Below are 16358 nucleotides of genomic sequence, written 5' to 3'. Positions count from 1 at the left end.
GTGTTCAGAGACTGCGGTAAACAGGGAGTGTCCTGAGCTGATGTGATTAAATGCTGCTTCCTGGGTTACGGAAGTGGCCACCGTTCCACCATGTGCTGGCCACACCTTTACGAAAGGATTTCTCTGTCTGTAAGATGTAGTCAGCCTACGCTCCCGAGAGGAGTTGCCAATCCAGCTCTAATGCCTAGGAAGGGATCTAGTGGGAACAGCCTCGGCCCCGTCAGCCTTTCTATACCAAAGAAGGAAACGCTGGAAGGAAAACTTCTCCTCCAAATTTCTGACATAACTGATGATTTAGTCACCAGGAGGCAAAAGGTCCCAAGTTGCCAGAATCTGCTCAGAACCAGCGGCCAAACGGAACTGAGTCCCGTGCAGGAACGGCTGCTCTTCAAGCACTAAGAAGGAAAACCACACGGCTATTCGAACGGCTACAGGGAACCGCCCTCTGGCTGGCGGTTTCATGCCAGGATCGGCCCCTGGAATTTTCAGTGTCGATTCATTTCTGCACCCGATACGAAGACTCTCTCAGGCCCCTTCCGCACGTGCAGAATAGTGCACTTTCAACCCACTTTCACTGCACTTTGCAGCTAAATTTTACTGTGTGGAAAAGCAAAATCCACTTGCAAACAATTTGGAAGAGAAGAAGAAGAGTTTGGATTTATCTCCCCCCTTTCTCTCCTGCAGGAGACTCAAAGGGGCTGACAATCTCCTTGCCCTTCCCCCCTCACAACAAACACCCTGTGAGGTGGGTGGGGCTGAGAGAGCTCCGAGAAGCTGTGACTAGCCCAAGGTCACCCAGCTGGCGCGTGTGGGAGTGCACAGGCTAATCTGATTCCCCAGATCAGCCTTCACAGCTCAGGCGGCAGAGCTGGGAATCAAACCCGGTTCCTCCAGATTAGATACACGAGCTCTTAACCTCCTACGCCACTGCTGCTTTAAAAGGTATATTTACGACTGCACAAATGCCTTGGCAGCTCAACATAAATATACTTGAAAGAAAATAATCTTCAGTCACAATTGTTAAGATGGGCCCAAGGCCTTGAATTGCTCCAGCTATGAAGAGATGCCCCAATTTACAATTCTGGTCAAGGATTTCAAACAACAAAGGCAGCAGCCAGACACATCTTCAGGGCTGCCTTTTAACAAACTCTCCATTTTCTCATTTGAGCCTCTTCTGATGTAGCCAGAATTATCATCTCCATTTTGAGAAGCCAAGAGGGAAATTCACTACCACCGAAGTTGAGCAATTTTCTTGAGACACACACACACACACATTTACCACAGGGTACGGATGTGTAGTTTAGCATTCATGGCTGCTGCAGCTACCAGCCCCCTCAGAAAGCTGTTCAGTGCTACTATAATGGCCGCAGCCGGCTCCCTTGCATCATGGCCTCTGGCAGTCGGGTTATAAGTGCTAAAGTGTAAATTACTTTTTAAGAAACTACGGCAACTTTTCAGTGTATATTACCATATTCACACTTTGAAACTTCCAAGGTTCCCAGTTAAATAAAGATCTAGTACAGTGGTGGTGAACCTTTTCGAGAGCGAGTGCCCAAATTGCAACCCAAAACCCACTTATTTATCGCAAAGTGCCAACACGGCAATTTAACTTGAATACTGAGATTTTAGTTTATAAAAAACAGTTTGCTCCGAGGCGTGCGTTACTCGGGAGTAAGCTTGGTGGTAGTCAGTGGCTTTGCTTTGAAGTAACCGTGCAACTCTTCCAACGGGTGAATCATGACTCAGAAGTAAGCCCCATTGTCAGCAACCAAGCTTACTCCCAGGTAAAGCATCGCGCTTTAGTTCTTTGCATGAAAATCAGTGGGGTTTAACAGCACTTAACAGGGTTACCTACACTGCTTCCTCAAAACTAGGTCTTAGGTTTAATGCTAATAATCGAGCCCAGCAGCCCAGGCCAGCCTAGATGGGGGGGACTCTGATTGCGCGTGCCCACAGAGAGGGCTCTGAGTGCCACCTCTGGCACCCGTGCCATAGGTTCGCCACCACTGATCTAGTAACAATTGTTCTACATTAAATTGTAGCCCAAAAAACGACTGTTCTCAACAGCACCCCTCCCCGTCTCCTCTGCTGAGGCTGGCACGAAGAAGCGTTGCTAAAAATACCCACGGCATTCATCAAATCATCTTTGCTTCAGACATAAAGAAAAGAGACGAATGCTTCCCTCCGAACGTTCAGATGCTTGGGAGCGACAGAGGCCGGCAGCAGATAAGGTCTCTGAATATCCCAGGAAAAACTTCCCATCATTAAATTCACATTAGCAAGCTTTGGGATAGCATGGATGGCTGTCAACACCTCGTCAACAGCTCCATACTTCACAGCTGAATAGCTGGCAACGCTTTAAGTGCATTTTAATTCCTCCGCCTTCAGAAAGGAATACAGCGTTACATCCGACACACAGCAAAATGCACCACACACCGTCTGCACACTGCAAAACATCCCCGGGCCATGCTCTTCCGTTTTAGTACAAAGATCACAGCGGAGGGTTGGGGAGGAGAGCTTACCTTCTAAAGGTGAGAAAAGAAACAGAAAAACAGAAAGAAATAAAAAACAAAGATGCATAAAAGGAACCATGAGATGTATTCATATTTCACTGAATGTACAGAAAGAGAATTGGATTCAACAGAGACTTGAAGCCCACAGAACGGACTGTGCACAGGTGTGAATGGACTCATACACCAGGTGAAGGTTCAGTGTGGACACTGCTCGCATGAGCATTGCACACCAAGGATGTAAGTGGGGGGGGGGGGTTCCCGGGTTCAAACCCGCCCATTACATTTCTAAGCTCCACACACCCCCCCCCCCCCGCATTTGTGGTTTTTTTGAATTTTTAGTTTTTTTCCAGTTTTTGGCCTTTAGGCTAGCAGCACCAACATTTCAGGGATCTTTCGGGTGACCCTCCTGATGATACCAGCCAGTTTGGTTCAGGGGGTCCAAAGTTATGGACACGCAAAGGGGGTGCCCCATCATTGTTTCCTTTGAGGGTTCATAACTTTGGACCCCCTGAACCAAACTTCACCAAACCTGGCTGGTATCATCAGGAGAGTCTCCTAAAGATACCCTGAAATTCTGGTGCTGCTAGCTTAACAATTGCACCCCTGACAGCAGGCACCCCCCAAATTTCCCCAGATTCTCCTTTTAAATCCACCCCTTCAGCATGGATTTAAAGGGAGAATCTGAGGTCCTCAGTTTAAACATTGAAAGTGATGCTGCTTTAGGGTGGGGGAGAATCCACCCCCAAACAGCATCACTTTCAATGTTGTTTTAACTGGGCACCCCAGATTCTCCCTTTAAGGTGGATTTAAAAGGAGAATCTGGGCTCCCTAGTTTAAACACCATTGAAAATGATGCTGTTTGGGGTTGGATTCCAGCATCACAGTGGTCACCCATGGGGTGGGGCCCTTACCGCAAAACTCAGATTTTGCACTGGGCTCCATTTTCCCTAGTTACGCCTCTTCCCGGACAGGAGGGCAGAAGGAACTGCCGGCTGCCGGCTGCAAGCCCAGCTGGTGTGGGGGGAGGTGGGGGGGGGAGGGGCAGAGGAGTCTGCTGTCCCCGGCCTCCGAGGGCTGCTTTTATAAGTACTGAGGCCATGGGTGGGGCTTGGGGAGGCATGGCCACACACCCCAGGGGCCCTGAACCCACCCCATAAAAAAATCTATACCTACGTCACTGTCGCACACCAAGACAGATGCTTTCGTACCCCAATAAGCAGGGGCAATGCATGTTTGGGGAGAGACATGAATCTGACTAGTGTTGCTACACGCAGCACCCTCCCGGGAAGATAGATCAATGTGGAAAAAACGTCACTGGAAGTGATTTTTAGTTTATGTACAGCAATGGCACCAACTGTATAACGTGCAACAAATCTGTAATTTAATTAATGGTTTTCAGGAAGCAGGCAGTTTGGTCCAGCCCTTCACACACAGCCTGAACGCTGTTTTGGAGGGCCCAGGCTAGGCCGATTTCGTCAGATCTCAGAAACGAAGCAGGGTCAGCCCTGGTTTGTACTTGGATGGAAAACCATCAAGGAAGTCCAAAGTGGCTATGAAGACTGAAGTTGGCAAACCACCTCTGCATGTAGTTTGCCCTGACTGGGATAGCTCAGGTTAGCCCAATCTCATTAGACCTCGGAAACTAAACAGGGTTGGCTCTTAGATGAGAGATCACTAAGGAAGTCTAGGATTGCTTTGTAAAGGCAGGCAATCGCAAACCACCTCTGCATGACTTTTGCTTTGACTTGAATAGCTCAGGCTGATCTGATCTCATTAGATCTCAGAAGCTAAGCAGGGTCAGCCCTGGTTTGTACTTGGATGGAAAACCATCAAGGAAGTCCAAAGTGGCTATGAAGACTAAAATGGCAAACCACCTCTGCATGAAAATGGCAAACCACCTTTGCCCTGACCGGGATAGCTCAGGTTAGCCCAATCTCATTAGACCTCGGAAACTAAACAGGGCTGGCTCTTAGATGAGAGATCACGAAGGAAGTCTAGGATTGCTTTGTAGAGGCAGGCAATGGCAAACCACCTCTGCGTGACTTTTGCCTTGACTTGAATAGCTCAGGCTGGTCTGATCTCATTAGATCTCAGAAGCTAAGCAGGGTCAGTCCTGGTTGCCACTCAGATGGAACGTCCAGACCTAGGAAGTTCAAGGGTTGTTATGCTGAGGTAGACAATGGCAAACCACCTCTGAATGTATTTTTTTTTACATGTGATTCCTGGATGTGTGAATATTCTGCCTAGTTAAGCATCAACACATTGTTCTGAGAACTGCTAGAGGAGTCTGCATTTTTGTAAGGAATAACAAACACTTTGGAAAAGAATAGTATTCCCCCAACCCATCAATGCAAATGTAGATGTGCTGCTAAGAGAAAGAAAGCAATGAACATTCATTCACCTGCACTCCAAATATTACTGCTAGACAAGGATCAAGAAAGCTCACCTTTGCATGTAATCTACTTGAACCTCACACACCCTGGATTTGATCACATCTGAAATAGGTCCTCATTGCTTTCAAATAGATGCATTCCTAAATAAATGCATTAAGCCACCACTTCTTGGGTAAGTTTCACCCAAAAGTAACAGGATACCCTAGTAACAGAACTGCACGCTCACCCAGGGTTTCCAGTTCTTCTTAAGCATTAACCACTGTTTAACCACCTAAAGCAGCAAGCTGTAGACACCTCCCATAGCAGAAAAACAAATGGTTTGAAATAGGATTCCAATTCCGTTTTGAGATGCAAGCACTAATCTGTTTACAGTCAGCAGTACAACAGCAAACTCCGCCTTCCAGAGTTAGGAGTACTGTCTGAATTAGGGATTTTGTGTGAAATGTAATACTTTTTAAATAATAATAATAAGATTAATCTGGTTCAAAGCATGGTGGTTGCACAGCTATCCTTGGTGAAATATCCCGAATACACAGAATCACCCGTTGCTTACCACCACCTTAAACAATCGTCTTATCAAAAGATAAATGACTTTCAAATTGGGTATGATGTTATCTTATGCACACAAGTGTGATGTACCTTGTTAAAAGCTCTGGTTTAAAACTGAGAAAAACAGAATCCTAAACTGGAACGTGCCCCCACCTTGCTGGCCCAAGCATCTTCATCCCAGGATGTGAGCTGCAACACGCGGATTATTTCGTTTATTTCGGCACTCATCTTCTCCACAGTGAAGTTGCGGTTTTTCAAGGCCTCTTCTATTCCTTGGCTTTTGGAATTTTTGGTCGTTACAAAAATCTTCATAGCTGTGAAGATTACAGGACAGGTTAGAAAAGCCTATCACAAAATTTTGAATCAGGTATCCTAAAGTCAAGGAAAAATAAAATTTATTCCCGATACCTAACTGATCTCTCCAATGCCACCTTAAGAAAGGCATTTACTAGCCTGCACTTTCAATCCGTTTCCACTGAACATCTCCGTGGTAGATACCGGAAACTTCCAGGGGCATCTCTGCCCTTGTAGCCTTGACTAGCCAGAAGATCTAGCTCTCTACAGAATGTTATTCCAGATAAACATCTCAACCAAATCTTATGTGACTGGTTCTAAAGAATCACAGAATAGAATAAAAGAATCATAGAGCTGGAAGAGACCACCAAGGCCATCAAGTCCAAACCCCTACAATTCAGGAACACATAATCAAAGCACTCCTGACAGATGGCCATCCAGCCTCTCTTTAAAATCCTCCAAAGAAGGAGACTCCACCACATGCCAAAGTAGTGCATTCCACTGTCGAACAGCCCTGACGGTCAGGAAGTCTTTCCTGATGTTTAGATGGAATCTCTTTTCCTTCACTTTGAACCCATTACTCTAGGTCAGTGGTGGCGAACCTTTGGCACTACAGATGTAATAGACTACAATTCCCATCAGTCCCTTCCATCATGGCCAATTGGCCACGCAGGAAGGGGCTGATGGGAATTGTAGTCCATAACATCTGGAGTGCCAAAGGTTCGCCACCACGGCTCTAAGTCCTAGTCTCTGGAGCCACAGAAAACATTCTTGCTTCCTCACCAACATGACATCCCCTCAAATATCTAAACATGGCTATCTCTTAACTTTCGCTTCACCACACTAGACATACCCAGCTCCCTATGTCTCTCCTTGTAGGGCATGGATTCCAGACCTTTTACCATTTTGGATGTGGTCCTCTGGACCCATTCCAGTTTGTCAATGTCCTTCTTGAATTGCAGTGTCCAGAACTGAGCACAATATTCCAGGTGAGGTCTAACCAATGCAGAATAGAAAGGTACAATTACATCCCTCGATCTTCTGGACACTATACTCCTAGATCGAGGGATGTAATTGTACCTCTCTATACAAGCTGCACTTTTTATTGGCTGATATTTTTTCCCTCAGTCATTTCTAAGGCCACTGCTTTTATTTTCTTAGCTGCCACTCTAAGGAGAAAACTAGTTGCAGGCCAACATTTTAAAGCGAAAATGTAAATATAACCTGTGATATTTCAGTGGATATGTTGATAGAGATATCGCACCAGTGTATGTAGGGGATTGCATGGATTTACGGTATTTTATGTGATTATGATGGACTATGGCTGACAATAAACTACTACCAGAAAAGTTAATCAAGAGGGCAAAAGATATGCTGGCTGAGAGATGCTCACTGCATGGAATCAGGAAAATCAAGCAACATTTTCAATGGACTGCTATTGCACACGAAGACCGGAACCATTTCACTCTGAATGGACTGCTATTGCACACGAATTGACTGCTATTGCACACGAAGACCAGAACCATTTCACATCTAACCTAACCACTCCAAATTTCCTATTATTTGATATGTCCATCAGAACAACCACAAAGGGCAATTTGGTCAAGAGGCAGGGGGTGGGGGGAATCTTCTTAGCCACTGACTTGGTTTCAGGGCGCTTCTCGGGAAACCTGACTAAAACTGAAGCTGCACTAAAATTTTGCTGTACAAATTAGCGCCAAAATTATTAAGGTAACATCAAAAGACATGGTCCAATCATTCAACAGCCTGGGGCAGTCCCATAGCATGGTACCACCTAGAACTCATGACACATTCTTGGCACAGAAATTTCACGGCAGTTCTCCACTATCCCGAAAGTTTGGCTTGTTCCTGCGAGAAGGAAAAGGCTGCATACTCAAGAGAGGTTAGTACAAGTTGCATCTGACATATGGAGAGCCCTGGTGGGGGTTTCAAGTGAGAGACTAAAAGAGGTGGCTTGCCATTGCCATTGCCTGCCTCCACATTGCAACCCTGATATTCCTTGGAGGTCTCCCATCCACATATGAACCCTGCTAAGCTTCTGAGACATGACGGGGTCAGGCTAGTCTGGGGCGATGCAAGTCAGGACTGGATGAGGGGTGCCCGGGATCAAACGCTCACTATGCCATAAAGTTTGCAAGATGACCCTGAGCTAGCCACTCTCTCACAGCCTAGTCCAGTGGTGGTGAACCTTTTCCAGACCGAGTGCCCAAACTGCAACCCCAAACCCACTTATTTATCGCAAAGTGCCAACACGGCCATTTAACCTGAATACTGAGGTTTTAGTTTAGAAAAAACATTTCTAGGCGTGCGTTACTCGGGAGTAAGCTTGGTGGCTTTGCTTTGAAGCAACAGTGCAACTCTTCCAATGGGTGAATCACAACCCTAGGAGGGTTTACCCAGAAGCAAGCCCCATTGCCAGCAACCGAGCTTACTCCCAGGTAAGGGATTGTGCTTTAGTTCTTCACATGAAAATCAGTTTAACAGCGTTTAATAGTGCTTAACAGGGTTACCTACACTGCTTCCCCAAAACTAGGTCTTAGGTTTAATGCTAATAATCAAGCCCAGCAGCCCAGGCCAGCCTAGATGTGTGTGTGTGTGTGGGGGGGGGGGGGGCGCAGCAACTCTGTTTGTGCGTGCCCACAGAAAGGACTCTGAGTGCCACCTCTGGCACCCGTGCCATAGGTTCGCCATCACTGGCCTAGTCCATCTTCACAGGGTTGTTTGTAAGGATAAATAGCGGACGAGAGAAGAATGTTGGCCTCTCTGGGCTTCCAGAAAAACTGCACTGCAAAACCAGGGCATGCGTGCACAGATAAATCAGTGAATACTTTCCAGAATAAAACTGTATTCTGACAACCAGAAAGATTATGTTATGTGGCGCTTTCAATAGTTCTGGTGACCTCGACCTTAATTCCAGGTGTTTTCAACTCCACCTGCCATAATTATTTTTCAAGGCCAATGTTACCAAAGATAGTTTTCATTACTTGCTGATTGCCCAGAATATGTTAGAGGGGTGGGTTCTACACACGTAAGGCTGAAAACAAGGAAGAAGCAGCATCCCAACTGCTAGGAAACCGTGGCCACAGTGGCGGTGGGTATATCGCTCCAGGCTGCACTATCATACCAAAAAAAAAAGCCTTCCTGCAAACAGAAAGCTAGGTGTCAAGGGAAAGGCCAGGCTAAACTCTTTCTCCATGCACGGGGATATTTTGTACAGAATAGATTTTTTTGTACAGAAGAGAGTTTTTAAATTAACTTTAGATGATGCAAAGTTTTTATCTCAAGTCTCAAGCATCAGATTGGCTAAGATAACGAAGTTATAATTTTGTATCATATGATAATAACACTGTTTTAAATTCCACGCAATTATAATATTGCTTGTTCATCTGTTATCTGTTTCTTTAAAATTGTATGGAGTCTATGGACTATGAACAAATAAAGAAGATGATATAACATTATCATGCAAAAAAAAGTCTCCCTTGCAAACAGAAAGCTAGGTGTCAAGGGAAAGGCCAAGCTAAACTCTTTCTCCCTGGCACCTTATTTCTCCATGCACGAGGATATTTTATACAGAAGAGATTTTTTTGTACAGAAGAGAGTTTTTAAATTAACTTTAGATGATGCAAAGTTTTCATCTCAAGTCAGATTGGCTAGGATAATGAAGTTATAATTTTGTATCACATGATAATAACACTGTTTTAAATTCCAAGCAATTATAATATTACTTGTTTATCTGTTATCTGTTTCTTTAAAATTGTATGGAGTCTATGGACTATGAACAAATAAAGATGATGATATAACATTATCATGCCCCCAAAAAAGCCTCCCTTGCAAACAGAAAGCTAGGTGTCAAGGGAAAGGCCAGGCTAAACTCTTTCTCCCTGGCACCCTTTTTTCTCCATGCACGGCGATATTTTGTACAGAAGAGAATTCAGGAATGTGTCTCTCCCTACAGTGATACAACCCAGACATGGATCTCAGCAGGAACTGGACATTACACAGGCCCCTGTTACAGGCAAGCACTACAAATATAATCTCATATAAATAGCCCTACATTCACATGTCTCAGTGAGTTCAGCTCACAGAACTGAAATAGGAAATATGCAGGGTATGCAAGTTGGGATTTGGGAGGTACAACCCCCCCTCCCCAAGGCAGCCACAAATAAAACCACATATTTAGTATCTGCAGTCAGCTTACGAGCCACATTTTTAAAAGCTTCTGTTTTGGAAATGTTTGCTGTGAGCATCTACCTGCATAGCTCTATCCACGCATGATTTCATCAAGGGTGCCCATGCACCACCCGATGAATTGGTCGCTTTTTTATTCATGGAAGCTGCAGCACAGAGTTACCTGAAATGAGGACTGGCAGCAATTCCTTCACTGTGTTCATGGAGTTCACCAACATGACTCTGTGCTCCTGGTGAGTTAGCTCTTGCTGACGCTCGTCAATCATCTTGGCCATCTTGGTCATCCCTGCAGGAGGAAAGGAAGCAGGTCCAAACTGTTCTCTCTCAAAAGTTGAGTAGAATTAAATGCACATTTTCACACACCCCAAAAGTCAGAGGGTTGGCAAAAGGACACGTGGGACAATTGCCCACTGCCAACTGTGCCCTGCCCTCGCCCCGCTCTTGGGTGAAAAGTCGCAACAGAAGTTCTCTTGCGTTTCCAGCAGAAAGCGAGAAGCACAAGCGGGGCAAGAGGAAGCGCATGGGGTCAAGAAACTTTGGCACAACATGTCTCCTCTCTCGGCACGCAGCAAAAAGGCAGCGCATCGGGACAAGATTTCTTGCCGCTACACACTTGCCCCAGCACCTATTTCCTCCCTTCCTTGGCCTTGGTTCGGGCGCCTGTTTAAACAATTTTGTCTTAACATACTTCTGCTGTTTTAATTTATTGCTGCATAGGTTTTATGGGATTTAAGTTTTGACGTTGTTGATTTGCTGCTCGTTAGAACAGCCATGTTGTGAGCCGCCTCGAGCCCTTTGGGGATGAGGCGGCCTATAAATTTAAAGCCGATTAATTAATAATCGGCCTTCGTTTGTAATGCTTTATTTCTGCGTTTGCAAAGTAGCATCATCGTTTTTAAATTCTTTACACAAAGAACACAACGTTGGAATGTTCCCATGTCCAGTGACATTATTTGTAAGGCTAGTGAAGAACAGAAGCTAGCAGGCACATTACAAAGAAGACCACCCTCTCAGCCACATGTGGCAAAATTCTCCAAAAGTTACTTCTTCCGCTTCGGACACCTGATTAAACATCAGCTTTAGAAAAATCAACATATCAGGAGGTTGTATCAAAAGACGCACCTTTCTTTGGGCAAAGTTTAAAGCAGCCCAGATTGGAAGTTGTATCTATTATAAAGTCCCACATTCATTCAACCTAAAGCTACAGAAGTGGCTAAGATGATGAGCTATGAACGAGGAGATCCCTGGATCGAATCCTGATTCTGCCAAGAACTTCCTGATTAGCCACAGCCAAGCATCTCAGTCTCTGTGACACAGTGGTTAAGAGCAGGTATACTCTAATCTGGAGGGTTTGATTCCCAGCTCTGCCGCCTGAGCTGTGGAGGCTTATCTGGGGAATTCAGATTAGCCTGTGCACTCCCACACACGCCAGCTGGGTGACCTTGGGCTAGTCACAGCTTCTCGGAGCTCTCTCAGCCCCACCTACCTCACAGGGTGTTTGTTGTGAGGGGGGAAGGGCAAGGAGTTTGTAAGCCCCTTTGAGTCTCCTATAGGAAAGGGGGATATAAATCCAACTCTTCTTCTTCTGCCTCAGTTTCCCATCTGCAATGCCTCTGTCTTCCCTTATCAGGTTACTGTAAGGACTACAATTAGGTAAAACATGCAAGGAGCTCTACGCATTCCGGAGCACTATAGGGATGCTAAATGTTATTGTATAGGGACCATGACTCGAGGGGGGCTCTGGGGTAAAATGTGGGGTAAAGCATCCGATTTGTATGCAGTGCGTCCAGTCCCTGGCATCTCCAGAAATCACACTAAGTGGTCTGGAAAACCCCCGCTTGAGACCCTGGAGAGGCACTGCCCCTCTGAGTGGGCAATACTGACTTTGACGGGCCAAGAGCGATGTTATAAAAGGCAGCTTCGGGAGGATGTTACACAAAAGGAGGTGGGATTTTCCCTGATTTTTGTTATAGCAAACTCTGAACCACCCCCAATTCCTTAAGTGCATTCCCACTGTTCACAACTGGGGACCTTTCGACTCATACATTTTATGTTCAACTTTTCGTAACCACATCTAAAAAAGGGAGGAATCAGTCTTACAAAATGCAAAGCCCAGGGCGTTCTTTGTGTGAGAAGAGACACGCAAGAAGTGCAAAGGGCTCTTCGGAACAGCAAGACCTGAAAAAATGCAATTCCTCAACTGTCCACCAGGTAGGCAGTGAGAACAGAGAGCAGGAAGGCTGGTCTTCCGGGGTGCTTCATTCCCCAACCACAAATCACAAAGAAAGGTCATGTAGTATGCAATGCAAAATAAAAATGGATGATAGATTGACAGATGATACATAGAAAGATATAGATAGACACATGGCTTGATGATAGATGCTAGACAAGGTGATGACAGACAGACAGACAGACAGACAGACAGACAGACAGACAGACAGACAGACAGACAGACAGACAGACAGACAGGGATATAGATTGATGCTGGAGGCACAGATAGACAGATGACAGACAATAGTTTCATGATAAGTAGACTGATCACAGAGACATAGATAAGCAGATAGAAAGCTAGATGATAGATATAGATTGATGATAGAAACAGACAGACAGACTGATGATAGACACATAGATGATAGACTGATAGTTTGATGATACAATAAAGAGAGATCTTGTCCTCCCATTTCTTTCACCTTTCATATTAAAGAGAGAAACTGCAGCTCAGTAGAAGCTCACGCATCCTGCAATTTGAAGGCTATGGCTACCAATAGTGCCTGCGCAAAAGCCGGATGTGATGTCACTTCCAGGAAGCCAACTGAGGGCCCAAAATTCAACCCCAGGGGTCTTTGATTAACAAGATCTCACTTAGCATGATTTGGAAAGACCTCTCCGTGGCGCCCTTGGGGACACGGGACCAACCATTTATAGAGATATGGCAACCTTTGATGCGATTTCTCCAATCAAGAGATGAATATAAGAATGTAAATATCTATCTACAGTGTTGATTTAAAAGAAAATAAGATTATAAGGGAATAAGTATATAAGAAAATATGTTAACTGATTTTATGTAAATACGACTCCAAGAAATATGGATTATCTAATTATTTAATAGAAACAAGGCTAAGGGGAGGTCCTTCTCTTCTCTTCTACTTTATATTTAATTTTTTTATTATATATATAATTTTTTTCTTTCTCTTATACTTTTTTTCTTTTTCTTTTTTTTTCTTTCTCCTTTTTCTTTCTCTTTCACCTATAGTAAAACTTAGGTGGGGGGGGGGGTATGTTGAGGTTGTATACATTCTCACTTTGTCTCTGTTATAGTCTCTTAAATTCCAGCTCCCATCTATCTATGATTTCTCCACAAATATGTCAGAAAGAAATTGTATAGTTAAGTTGGAATTTTTTTAAAAAGTGGAATCTGTAACAATTTTAATATGCAAATTTAATAAAAAATATTTTTTAAAAAAAGAAAGAAAAAGGGACACCGGACCAACCAGAACCGACTTGGCTAACTGGGACAACAGCAGCCCACCAACGTCTTCAGGAGTTTCAGTCGCTTGCATTAAACGGCCTGCATCAGAGTGAAAAGCGATCGGGTCAGCTCGGAAAGGATTTCAATACCGTAAAAAGGCTACTGCTTGAGACTGCTGGCCTCCGTGTATTCCCAGTTTAGTACGTCAATTATATTTATTTCCTGAACCGACGTCTGCACATCTCTCAGGAGACAGCGATCAAAATATTATCGAGTTCTGTGCCAGAGGAGGCCGTGTCAAACAAGGTAGCGGCGTGAAGAGGAGCCACCCCACGAGGCGAGGACATTTCTAAATAATCCACCAATTTTCATATATAAAAAAGAAATAATAAAATGAATGAATATAATCAAGGAAGAAAACTTGGATGAAATGGATGTCTGAACCAGCAGGTCAGGCCCAAGAGATTTCAAGAAAGGACACTGAAATATTAACTATTTTGGATGATAGATTGAAAACAGAAAAATCTTCCAAAAATTAAAATGGCAATTCTTATTTCATGAAAAAATAGATCATTTTATTTATTTATTTATTATTTATTTATTTATTGCTTAAACTTTTATACCGCCCCATCCCCAAAGGGCTTTTAGAGATATCCAACAAGAATATACAACGCAACAGCTGAGTTTTAAAGAGTGAAGCCTACGTAAATCTATTTAAATAGGGCTTACTCCCAGTTGTTAAAATCGCACTGTCAAAATACCAGAATAATTACTTAAAATTTCCTGCAATTTCAACTGAATAGTAGGAAAGGAGTCTGGGAAGACCTGGGGGAAACATCCAGCACAGTTGGGTGGAGACGGTGTGCCCTGCCAAATTCTGAACAAACAGCATAACGAAAAAAATCAGCCAGTAAGAGCATAGACTCAAAGCTGCTTAAAACAGCCTCCCATATTGAGGTTTTATTTCTTATTTGATGTAATTTCTAAGTCAAACATGTTTTAGGCTGCATAGAGATCTTTTATGGATACTGATTAGTCATCATCAAGGATATTAATTGATTATTGTATTTTAATGTTTTAATGCTTATATGTTATTATTATTGTAATTTATTAAGCTGTGTGTGTGAGCCACCCTGAGCTCAGCTTTGGCTGGGAAAGGGTGGGGTGTTAAATTTAATAAAACAAAAATAAAATAAACTTGGTTGTTGTGGGTTTCCTGGGTTGTGTGGCCGTGGTCTGGTAGATCTTGTTCCTAATGTTTCGCCTGCAGGCGAAACATTAGGAACAAGATCTACCAGACCACAGCCACACAGCCCAGAAAACCCACAACAACCAACTGAATCAGGCCGTGAAAGCCTTCGACAATACATAAAATAAAATGTTCCAGTTCACCAGGTTAGAGTCCGCCGTCTACGTGGAGGAGTGGGGACTCAAACCCAGCTCTCCAGATTAGAATCCGCTGCTTATAACCACTACACCACACAGTGGACAAGTTCGGCATGGCCCACTCAGACTGGCAGACTCTGTGCAGGTCTCAGGCAGAGGTGTTTCCCACCACCTACTGCCTGACCTTCTTAACTGAAGATGCCAGGGATAGAACCTGCGGTCTTCTGCCTACATGGCAGAGGCTCTTCTGGAGAGCCACAGCCCCATTCTTAAGTGGGTAGGGCATGGGTCTGCAACCTGCAGTGCTCCAGTTGTATGTGGACTACAATTCCCACCAGCCAATTGGCCATGGTGGCAGGGGCTGATGGGAATTGTAGTCCATGGACATCTGGAGAGTTGCAGGTTGCAGACCCCTGGGGTAGAGGGTCAGATTCTAATGTCAAGCTGGCATATGGGTGAAGGGAACATTGAGAAAGGAGCCAGTGCGAGAGAAAAGAAGCCCGACGTGATTTAAACAGGAAAACAGTGACAGTTAACCCAGATGTCCTTTTATATATCCCTCCATTCTCTGTGCTGTGCATGAAATGGTCAGGTGTGGAGCTAAAAGGCACGGCCACTGCTTTGACCTTCAGTCGCTTGGCGATCAGCCAAAAATTTGCCGCTATGGCTGTGTTGTGAACTTTAATTCTCAATCACAATTTAGGATGTTTGGAGACAGTAGGCTTCAGAGCGCGAGTATTTTTTCACTGTTCCAGCAAACCTCAGCTTCAACCTTGAGAAAGATAACTTATGAATCAATGCCTTGATGCCCAGAATAAAAGACAAAATAAATAGAACAGGGATTGCAACAATTATTCTTCTGGCTACGAAGAGGCGCCTCACATCAAAGGAGAGAAGAAATACTTCTCTGTCTAGTTGCGGTGGGAGACGTGACATACAGCTATTATAGCAATATTACCGTATATACTCACGTTTAAGCCGAGTTTTTCAGCCCTGTTTTAAGGCTGAAAAATGCCTCCTCGGTTTATACACGAGTCACTGCTTACCAGCCGGCTCTTCAGGCCTCTGCCAAGGCTGGGGGCGTAGCCTGGACGACCTCCCTGTGGTTGCACAAGCCGCTTGTTGTTGCCCTCCTTGGAGGGTGAAGGGGAACCCTGGCTGGCTGGGTTTCCTCAAACCCGGGGAGGCAGAGGGAGCTCCTTATTTGGGCAGTGACTCCCCCTGATGTCATTGCCCAAATAAGGAGCTCCCTCCACCTCCGGGCTGGGTTTGAGGAAGCCCAGCCTGCCGGGAGGTGGAGGGAGCTCCTTATTTGGGCAATGACATCAGGGGGAGTCACTGCCCAAATAAGGAGCTCCCTCTGCCTCCCAGCTTCCCACCTTCAGCTTATACGTGAGTCAATACGTTTTCCCAGGTTTTGGTAGTAAAATTAGGTGCCTCGGCTTATACACGAGTCGGCTTATACACGAGTATATACGGTACCCCCATAGCAAAAGATGCTATTCAAAGATCATACCTAGGTGCCCCACAAAGAATCTTCACACA

At 44.7% G+C, this 16358-nt stretch overlaps 1 protein-coding gene across 2 annotated transcripts in view; it reads right to left on the bottom strand.

Moving 5' to 3' along the window:
- The window catches only part of VCL (vinculin), a 137240-nt gene that overhangs the window by 53668 nt on the left and 67214 nt on the right, over positions 1 to 16358 (bottom strand). For both annotated transcript variants that reach the window (XM_048503064.1, XM_048503062.1), the window contains exons 5-6: positions 10122 to 10244; positions 5609 to 5769 (exon numbers count right to left, since the gene is read on the bottom strand). In XM_048503064.1, coding sequence (XP_048359021.1) covers positions 5609 to 5769; positions 10122 to 10244 — 284 coding nt within the window. The remainder of the gene's footprint in view (positions 1 to 5608; positions 5770 to 10121; positions 10245 to 16358) is intronic.

This window comes from Sphaerodactylus townsendi, linkage group LG07 (genome assembly GCF_021028975.2).
Source record: "Sphaerodactylus townsendi isolate TG3544 linkage group LG07, MPM_Stown_v2.3, whole genome shotgun sequence".
Lineage (NCBI taxonomy): Eukaryota > Metazoa > Chordata > Lepidosauria > Squamata > Sphaerodactylidae > Sphaerodactylus > Sphaerodactylus townsendi.
The sequence above is the reverse complement of the archived record's forward strand: the minus strand, read 5'-3'. Positions and strand labels throughout refer to the sequence as shown.